General features: G+C 36.1%; 1 protein-coding gene across 1 annotated transcript in view; it reads right to left on the reverse strand.

The window, feature by feature from the left end:
- LOC104529100 (SPARC (osteonectin), cwcv and kazal like domains proteoglycan 2) overlaps positions 1–11,259 on the reverse strand; it is a 78,534-nt gene that overhangs the window by 18,636 nt on the left and 48,639 nt on the right. The window contains exon 3 of the mRNA XM_010173303.1: positions 3,015–3,134. Within this exon, the coding sequence (XP_010171605.1) occupies positions 3,015–3,134 (120 nt within the window). The remainder of the gene's footprint in view (positions 1–3,014; positions 3,135–11,259) is intronic.

The raw sequence follows: 11,259 nt of genomic DNA on the forward strand, positions 1-11,259 counted from the left end.
AAAACTGGGCCAGAAACTGGTTTTTTTTCCCCTCAATTGGAACAATTGTATTTGTAGAGAAGATCATAAACTGAAAGATTTCAAAGGCAAATACATATGTCTACCTGTCTTAGGAAGATTCTTTTACTAGCTCAGGTTAGGTGGGAAAGATTCAGCAGACCTTAAAACTTTGGAGGAAGCTAATCAGAATGGAACCATTATATTTTCTGCAGAAGAGCTCCTCATGCTTATAGACCTCACAGAACAAAGTGCTTCATACAATTGAACAATCTGTTCTAAAAATACCCACATATCTCACAACTGCTTTGATCTACATAATCTAAGCAGATGGCTATCTTCTGCATTGTACATGAAGTGCCAAAACATGAACACTTATGATGTACTAGTTGTAAAATCAACATGAGCCAGAAGCCACTCAATCTTATGAGTGCTCCTAATGTTATAGTAAGTGACCATCAAAGTCTGAAAACAAACCAATAAGTTTGGATCACATAATATATTTCTAGGTCCATAAGACTCTTGTATTTTCAGTCAAACACAGTAAAATTTTAGATCTTAATTATAAATAGACTCTTTCATAGTACCATTTAGGTTGGAAAAGACCCTTAAGATCACTGAGTCCAATCATAAACCTAACACTACCAAGTTCACAATTAAACCATATCCCTAAATGCTATATTTACATATCTTTTAAATATCTCCAGGGATGGTGACTCCACCACTTCCTGGGACACCTGTTCCAATGCTTGATAACCTTTTTGATGCTTTGTTGCCCTTCTCTGGATACGCTCCAGCATCTCAATGTCTTTCTTGTAGTGAACAAAACTGAACACAGTACTCAAGGTGCAGCCTCACCAGTGCCGAGTACAGGGGAAGGATCTCTTCCCTACTCCTGCTGGACATACTATTTTTGATACAAGTCAGGGTGCTATTTGCCTTCTTGGCCACCTGGGCACACTGCTGGCTCACGTTCAGCCAGCTGTTGAGCAGTATCCCAAGGTCCTTCTATGCTGGGCAGATCTCCAGCCACTCCTCCCCAAGCAATGGGGTTGTTGTCACCCAAGTGCAGGACCTGGCACTTGGCCTTGCTGAACCTCATACAATTGGCTTCAACCCATTGATCCAGCCTGTCCAGATCCCACTGTAGAGCCTTCCTACCCTCAAGCAGATCAACACTCCTGCCCAACTTGGTGTCATCTGCAAACTTACTGAGGATGCACTCAATCGCCTCATCTGAAAAATATATTAGTCTTTCAGAGATTTTAAATTTGCAAACAAACAAGGGATAAAATAAATCTGAGTATAATATAGCCACATACACAACATGATACAAATACCTGTCTCGAGTATAGGTACTAGGTCTCATCAATGTCACCTGTGTGCTTAAGGAAAAAAGGCCAAGGAAAATGTCTAAGGGAAAAATGCTCTTAAGAACTTTGCACTACATTTCAATGTATTCAAAGTATTAATTATGAACATTACATTCCTGTATTACACAGAACCCAATTACTTGAAACACTGACTTTTTATTTATGTATGCAGTAGTACTTAATAGCTGAATAGTTGCTTCTTTTATTATTGCCCCAAAATCTCTTTGAACTTCTACTGTATTGTCAGGCTTCTAAACAGCTGTGCTGCATTTTTTACCTTACCTGTTCAGTGTGTTACCCTCAACAAAGTGTGTATTCAGCAAGAAACTGGGCCCTACACAATGTTTCAGCTGACCTTTAACTGAGTGATGTGCTATATTATTACATACGTTTTATTTATTACTATACAATAAATGCTTACTTAAGAGCCACACACTTTTTATTTCTGTTGTTTTCATTCCTGGGTGAGAAACAGATCACATGGCAGTTATGGGCACCAACCAGAATGTAAATTGGAAATAAATGTTTTTAAATGTGTTTTTTTGTACCACTGTACATCAGAAACATTTTTTTGTCAATGCTAAAAGAAGTATTCCCAGATAACTCAGAATCATATTTAATTCATTACGTTTTACAGAATTATTCTTATTTCCTTAGTATGAAAAGAAATGACACTTCCAATTAAATTAAATAAATTGATTTGGGGGGGGGGGAAAGGGGAAGTATTGCTACAAATACCAGTCACACAAAAGCTAAAAAGAATCCCCAATACTTCAAAAGTTAATAATGAAGAAACTAAGGCAAGCAGTCAGTGGTGCTCAAGTTATGTGAAAAATACTCTGGAGGAATTCATAGTTTGCTCTTCATATTAATGAAAGGTAAGAGTTTCACGGTTTATGAAATCTAATTTGACTCTCCTTCACAGTAGGAGATTACTCTTGAAACTATTATTGCACACTTGAATTGCTATTTTAAATAAGTCCTTTGATAATTACATTTTAAAACTTTACTACTTTCCACAACAAAAACCTATTTAAATATTTGAGGGGGTTAAAACCAAATTATGCCCCCTACTGTTTCCACTTCATTAGTACTCCTGAGTCTTTTCCAGTTTGAAATATATCCTTGAAAAATACTTTTTACTTACGGGCTCCTTTCCCATGTGTTTTTCTGTACCGGTACCTACAGTGGCATCAACTAGCAATGATGGGTCACACATTATTACAGCTCCTGTACATCATTTCTTAGGCCTAGGCATTCAGTAACTCACTTTATTCTATGGAAAAGTTGCTCAAAATATCTACTTATTTCTTTTCTCTTATACAGCAGCTAATATCAATATTCAATATCAAGTTCTATCAAACAGACAATTTGATAGCATTCACAAATGAAACCATTGTGAATGGTAGCTGCCATACATTCTTACAAGCAAGAGTCCTGCCAAACAACGTTGAAAGTTTAAAGAGAACATCATATATCAATACTGAGCCATAAATAAGAAATTAACTTTAGAAAAGCACAAAGTTATGGTTTCGTACATGCCTATTTAAAGCACGTGAGATTAAGGCAAGTCTTCGCAACAGAAATACAAAAGTACAGAAGAGTATCAAAGAGCATCAAATAAGACAAGTAGAAATCTCTTACTTGTTCTTTCAGGCCTTTGAACAATCCTAGTCTTCTTATTCTGAATTCCACTTTCATGAAGTGCCTTAAACCAGTCTCTCAATCTGTTTGCAACCTCCCTGAATTCCAGGTCACTGCATACTGAAAAACAAAATGCAGAGCTGTTTAATGTTGTTTTTTTTTTTTCTTGGATGCTTTTCAACTATGCTAAAAAAATGTAAAACATAAAATAATAGAAACATATATGTTCCACAGATTTCTTTAATTCATAAAGTGCAGTTTAATTACTTAGGTATTCCTTCAAAACCCAACTAAGGTCCTCAGAAATAAATGCCTGACATATAAAGCAATTAATATTTAAAACATACTTCGCAAAATACTATAAACAGTTCTAGCATAGATATTTTCACATCTTAATGTAGATGAGGCTGTATGGCAGAGAGACCCATGACAGTTTTTTGGAGTTTCACTCCTATGATCATTAAGGCAATAGTAAAGAAAGCCCTACCAGAACAGGTTAGAGATGTGATTTAGGCAGATAATGCTGAAAGACCCAACTTGCTTTCCTATGCTGAAGTGTGAAAAGAAGAAATAGGCTGACAGTGAAAATGCTTCAAGAGTGCCCTGAAACCTAATTTTGATTGAATGCAGTTTTCCAAGTCAACATTAGTGAGCACCTAACTGCAAACAAGCAACAGTACAACAGCTTTGTGATGGAAAGGATGGCTGCTTTGACCAGAAATAGCAAAAGTAGAAAAAGCACTCAAGACCAAAGAGAGTATCTGTAGCACCATTAGTAGCAGACTGGCTGAAGTGTGGTATAGTACTGGTAGTTAGTACTGAGGCCAGAAGCAGATAATAGAGAAGTGAGGTGAGAAGGCCTATTCACTTTCACTGTTAAGCTGCTGGAGAAGACAAAGAAAAGGTGTGCTTGGAGCAAGCAGATATCCCTTCCAAAACTCCATTTTCCCATTTCATGTGTTTAAGAGAGGCTGGGATAAGACAAGAGAAATAATAGGATCTGGAAGAAGACAAAAGCAGAAGGAAGGCAACCAGGAAAGGCACTGGATGTATGCTTCCCTATGTAACAAAATATCTTCCACTGCCCTTGCCAACATGTTGCTATCATTTCCAAATCAGGATCATCTTCCAGGTCTACCAGTAACTGACTAAGCTACAGTCTGAGGAGCTCATATCTAAGTTAGCAGAGCTTCACAGTGATGCTCTTAAAAATAAATCTCCAGTTCAGCTTACTTTTCCTTTATTATGTAGCAATCCATAATAGGTGGTGATACAGCCTTCAGCACCCTTTATTAAACTGAACACTGTGAAACATCTATTTGTATTGAAGAGTAAGATTGAAACGTCATTATGTCAACAACTATGAACAGCAGGCATCTAAGCATTTGTTTATTCATTCTTTGCTGAAGTCTCTCTTGAGATTTTGATTCTCTTCATGAAAGACTTCGGTGCAATCTATACATATATTTGCATATATTATGAACTGACATTTCTATAAAACTTGTATTGTGCTTTTCTCTTGTGTAACGGAACAAATTTTTTTCTGATAATTTGATAGGGAATTGAGGGGAAAAAAATTTTTAATGATATTTGTGCATGTATGTTCAAAAATGTCACGTCACAACTAGATGAAAGTGGTCTCCTGAGCCCAGACTACACATTAGAATTCAAAGTTGTGGGATTTCTGTGTTTGCTACGACACTTTCCTTTACCAATCCTTGCACCAGCTGACAGGTCAGCATAAAGAATCAGATACTAACTTGGCCCACCCTGCCCCTCCTTAATTTCCCCTCCCATTACAGGTGAAATAGCATAATATTTTTCCCCTCTTACTGCCCTCCCTTGGTTTAAGAGAAAGACTTTTAGAATTGAATCAAAGGGTATGGAGCATAGCACAATCATCAGAGGTACCTGACCTGCAATCTAACTGCTTTGATTTATCTACCCTGCACAATATTGTGTAATACTACCATGGGTCCCAGAAACAACATAGCTCCATTAATGTGGTCCACTGACCTGGCTATTTTCATCCACTTCTAACTTGTCTATATGCAGTGCTACTGGGATTAACCTCTGATGCTGAAATGACCTCCACAGAGCCAGCACATTAACTCATCTACAGGCACAGACACGCACATACACATATAAAAAGGGAGAGTATGAGGAAGAGCCATCTACAAGTAAAAGCTCAGACTGAATAACATTAACAGAAAGATGCATGTGGCAGCTCTGTGACGGAGAGAATGTATGAATTCCTCCTTTCCATAGAGGCAGCCAAGTGGACACACTGAAGCTAACCATCTCCTAAGCTCATTAAGGTGTAAAAACTGCACTAAAAAAAGGAGATAATGCCTTTTTGGCTACTTGCTATAAGAATAAGATAAAGCTTGCTGTTTCAGAATCTGGTACTAGCCACTGTCATGCACAATATGACATAAAATGACATTTTCTGTGTTCCTGACAATTGCATTCCTTTCAAAATGGAAGGTACATATGGCATATTTTGGGCATCAGACACATCTCATATCAGGTCTCAGACTAGAGGCATTCTTCCAACTTCAACTTCTTATAACCCTTTTCCCAAACTTTTCTTTTTATCTCAAAACAAAGAATGAGAAAATTGTAATATTTTTTGGTTCATTTTAACAATTCTGATAACTTTATCATGGGAATAGATCATCTTCAAATATCAAAGCAATGCAAAACAAACTGATTAAAACTGTCATTTGCCTATTTTATACCCCAAAGCTACTCAGGTGCTAAAGTACCTCTCAGACACAGCAAGTAATGAAATTTACTGTATTATTAATTTAAATGCACAATTACTTTTTGGTTCACAACATTTTTAATATTTCTTCTATATGTGAAATACACACGAGACACAGCAGAACTACACTAATCCACACACTTAATTTACATGGCCAAACTGTTCTCAGCAAGGATTTAAAGAATGGGTTTATAATAATCTCTCATATTTCAATATTTAAGTATCCCAGTTTTTTATCAAAGAACATTTAGTTCATTTACTAGCATTTCAGAAAAAAATGTTTAAATGGTAGAACCAGCTAGCAAATTAGAATTGTTGCCATGAAACTTTCTATCAATAATTTCATTTCCACAGGATGCTTAAAATATTTTAAAAATTAGAGTTGGTTAAATAACAACAATTTAATTTCAACTCCTGAAAAGTTAAATGCATTGGATTTTTTTTCTGGTTCCCAACCCCCATCCCTTTTAGAGTTTTCCATTGAGAAGTTAAAGTTTCAGATTTCAGTATACTTGTTTTCCCGAATGCTTTTCAAGATCTAGCTATTCAAACATTAAAGTAGCAGAATAAGAAAGAAAAAAAAAAAAAAAAAAAAAAAGAATATATCTTTCATTTTATGGTCCCCAATAAGAGGTTTTGGTTGGGGCTGCTTAACTATCACCTGATGTCAGTATTCATTCACTTCCATGGTACTCTTGCATATGGTCCTCTCTAAATACTCTGTTACAATATATTCTTTGAAGCATTTCAGAAACATAAAACAATCCGATTTAAATAATTCTGGTTTTTATATTGTGATTAGCAGTGAAAAAAGCTAGTACTATCTCAACATGAGAATTAAAATATATATTAAAAAAGAAAGACTTTATTAGAACATGGTATTTTATACTGGAAAATGACAAAGCAGAAACCAGATTTACATAAGTACGTAAGAACATAGGGTATTAGTCGTGACTAGTAGATCCTTAAAGTAGTACAGCCCTTTCTATAGTCAGAGATTATCATTTGAGCTCCTTTGAGCCAAGACCTCCCATTTCCTAAGTTATTATGTACAAAGTGCTTGGACTACTTAAGCCATGATAGTAGCAGGAAGGCTGCACTCCTTACCCCAACAGGTAACACAAGAGAAGAAGAGGACTCTTCTCTTGGCTTGATGGAGAAATGTTCTCAAAGGAAAAGACGGAATCTTTTGACAGTCCTCAAAGGTAAATCAGGTAGTAAAACCCCAGTTTGGCTCTATCTCAACCCAGGCACGTGTGCCAAAACTTGACAGAAGAGAAGAACCACATGCACATCTTTCTTCACACACAATGGTTTTTACAATATATTTGATATAATTAGCAATTCATGTGTCATCTAGAAAGCCAACTTCCTAACATTAAATTTGCCTAATATTTTTCTTCATTCAAATTAGATATTTATATGAATTAGAAAAGCTCTAAAATCATCATATTTTCAGATTTGGGGCTAAACATTAATATATTTACTGCTTCAAATATTGTACTTCTAAATATACTATAACTGGTATTTCAAAGATAATCTAAATAAATTTAATTAGTATTAACACAGTACATGAAACAGTACACCTTGCATGAACCCAGCTTCCATGTCGTTATAAACACACAAACCCAGAAATTGTGTATTAGCTTTTTTGCATGTTCTTACATTAGGAAAATAATCTGTAAGTTGCTCTACAGCTGTCATATGTACACACAGCATATTGCAAAATTGAATATAACTCTAATGTTACATGGCCGTATTTTATAAATTTCTATTGAAGTGTTTTTGTATGGTATGCATGAACAGTTAAAAGCAAACTCCAGGACAATTCAAGAACAATGCTATTCTTTAACAACTTTTTTGTGCAATTGTGCTTTACAACTATGGTTCAAACTTATGAATAAGAATAGGGCTTACCATAACCTAATGCATCATGAATAGTGCTTGCTGCAATGTTGATTCAAACCTTAACATTTTTTTTTTTCATCTGATGAGACTACTCACCACCCCGCAACAAGTGTAAGTGGCATATTGAGCAAGTATTCTCACATTATGCATACAGCATAATTTCTAGCTAACAGGGCAAGTGACATATTCAGGTAAAGTCCAGGGGGAATTTTGCCTTAAGAACTTACATATGTAGTGCAGACTTCAAATAGACTATTGAATAATAAAGATGGCCTAAATTTTTTTTTTGTTTCTCTTTCTATCTGCTGAACAGAGCTGTCTCAAATCCTGTAATCTATCAAAAAGTCCAATTTTAAAAAAAATCTCTTTTCAGAAAGAAAATATTTTTGGTGATAAAAGAAAAAAAAATGGAGGAAAGTAAATCTGGGAAGTAGCACAAGAATTTTTGGGAGGCGGTGAGTGATGGACCTGTCAGCTTTAATAGTTAAGCAAGGTTAAATAAGACCCAGGGAGGATTCACTATTTTGCGACTTTTAGATAAACTCTCCTTTCCTTTTCTCTCCCTTCCTAAAAAAATCCTATGCTTTCCACTTGTCCTCTCAATTTCCTCTGCTTCCTGCCCTGGAAAAGGAAGAGGCCAATGTCTGGATGACACGCGGTCATCATAAGAAATAGGTGTGGAACAGGATGTAGCAGTTTTCTGTTTTCGTTCCCATCCCTGTCGCAGGTACACACAGATTTCAGGAAAGTGGCTGTCACTGGCACTACTTCTGCTTCTCTCCCTTATCTCTTCCATGGCAGTAGCAGAGACGTCTCCAGAGAAACTATAGGATGGGCTACTTGGGCTAGGATCCTGCTCGCACTGAAGCCTGCCACCCCAGGCTCTTCCTTCTTTCACCAATACCTTGAACTGGGCTAGTACAGTAGGAGACTGATCACAGCACAACGGTGTCACATCATGCCTCTGCCTAGGGTGAGATTATTTACTCTATAAAACATCTTACAATTTTGGTGAATGAGACAGAGGGTTCATTCATGTCTCCAATGATTTGAGAATTGTTTGGAAATCAAAATATTCACTGCTTAAACTTTAAAAAGCAGGAAGCATCCAACTTTCATAGCACAAAAGAGAGAAGAGGTGATAAAACAAAATACATAAACTTCATAGAATCATATAATCATTAGGGTTGGATAACACTTCTAAGATCATCAAGTCCAACCATCAAGATTACTTAACAGCCAATTAATCATCAAAAGAATACATGTGATAAATATGATACTTATTTAAGAAGCATAAAGCAAGCAGAGTTGATCAAAAGTTAGAGAAACCTACCTCCATTTTTTCATAGTAGTTAGTAAATGCGTTTATGACAAAATACATACTTAAGAGCATAGCCAGTAATGACTTCATTGTACCTCAGTCACTATAGACAGGCAATTTTTTTCATAACAAGAGATATTTCTGCCACACAAAATACGAGCATAGACTAATTGCTCACACATTCAGTCCAGCAAAAAAAGAATTCTGCATATACAGAACTAACGCTAAAAAGTGCATTGATTTTTGCCACATATATTAGTGCCCATGAACACGTATGTTTAAAATTGGTGGAAAACAAGAGAATTTGTTAGGTCATTCAAAAAATAAAAAACAGTGGTGCTTAGTAGTTTTACTCGGTGTCAGCTCTTTGAGCATTTCTATATCAAATTAGTACACAGATTCCATATTACTTCCTGATATAATATTACTATGGAATTTTCCCTTTCCTTTTGTTTCATAATAAAGCCATATTTCTATACTGTGGCCAAAATGCCTAAGGCAGTATTTGTATATTCTGACTAAACTGAGTGCTTTAGGCCAGAGAAAGAATCCTATTTAATACTCCATATATGGACTCAGCCATACATACACAAACTGAAGATTCTTATCACGTGGGTTATTAAAAAAGTATAAAATCCTTTCTAACTTCTTCCATATGTTAAAGACATGATTTTGAATGTCGAATAACCTCAACTATATAGAAATATTTTTTCTATATAGCTGTGATTGATAGTTTCACTTGGCTAGCCCTTGGCTAGCAGCCAACACAGCCATTCACCCACTTCCCCCCCATCCCTAGGGGAGAGGATTGGAGGGGCAAGGAAAAGGAGGCTTGTAGGTTGAGATAAGAACAGTTTAATAATAGAGAGAAAACTTAAAATAATACTATTAATAATATTAAAATAGTAAAGATAATAATAACAGTAACAAAATATGCAAGTGAATGACACCAAATGTTACAGCTCACCCCCCTCCTGACCAAGCCCGGCCTGTTCCCAGATAACGATCCTGGAGGAGCGACAATCCCGAACCGAAACCGCAATCCAGGAAGAATGAGAGCCCGAGCGAAAGCCAGAGAGAGCTAAAGAGGAAGAGACCCTCACTAATATACTGGACATGACGTGATATGATATGGAATACTCCATTAGCATATCTAACTATCAATTAAGTTTATTAATTTAAATATTCTTCTCTCCCCTTTAAATCTTGTGCTTGTGGACAAACAGAACACAAAGTCCTTCACTTCCAGTGACAAAAATGTAAACACTGCTACGTTATCAATGTCTCTCACAGAGAGTCCCAGGCTGGAAACCAAAATATCACTCTTCTAATTACTAAAAAGAAAAACCAGCTCTATTTCAGCTAAAAAACAGGTCAATAGCACTTGCCACACTTCAGATTTTTGTTCCTGTTCTGACACATAGAAAGGAAAGAAGTAACAAGATAACCTTAAAAATAGTAAACAATTTAATTCCCACTCACACAGAAACTTATTAGTAAGTTTTGTTTAACTTTCCAAGAACATTCAGATGAACACAGAACAGATGTAAAAGACTTTAGTCTAAAAAGGAGCTTTCAGAAAGTCCTAAGTGGAGAACAATATTCAGACATTATCACGGTTATAAACACGTTTTTTTTTCAGAGGAGCTGGACTGCCCAGTGTAGTCCTGAGTTATGCTTAAGTAAAATCTTTAAGCCACAAAAAATTTCAGGTATATTTACTGAAAATGTCTACATTTCACCTTGTTTCTAATTTGTATCCTGTCTCAGTACAGTACCTGCCTCAGCACTCCACCTTAATTCACACGGACTTATGTGAACATATCTTGTATTCTCTAACAGAGAGGATCAGCCTAACACTCCGTTCACTAGAATGCTATTTGCCATTGAAGTGTGCTTGCTCAAGGTTACGCTATATGATGAAAAATTATAATAATTAATGGGTTGATGCATTCTAGAATATGTTTAGGGACTTTTCGTCCCGGTGATCAGCTTCTAAAGACGCATGCTGCTGAAATTATTGTACGCATTTGTCTATACTGATTTAAAATAGGTCAAGATGAGGTAATTCAGATCTATTCAGACTATTATTTCACCTGATAGACTAGGAGATGAAACTTTAATGGCGAATGACAGACAGTAAAGGTTGTAGAAGGTTAGACAGTAATCAGAAAATGCATATTAAATCACATGAATCCACTCAGGAACCTGCCAAGAAGTACTTCTGGTTTTGTCTAATGCCAATGCAA

Source organism: Antrostomus carolinensis, unplaced genomic scaffold, assembly GCF_000700745.2.
Source record: "Antrostomus carolinensis isolate BGI_N321 unplaced genomic scaffold, ASM70074v2 scaffold7920, whole genome shotgun sequence".
In the NCBI taxonomy this organism is placed as follows: domain Eukaryota; kingdom Metazoa; phylum Chordata; class Aves; order Caprimulgiformes; family Caprimulgidae; genus Antrostomus; species Antrostomus carolinensis.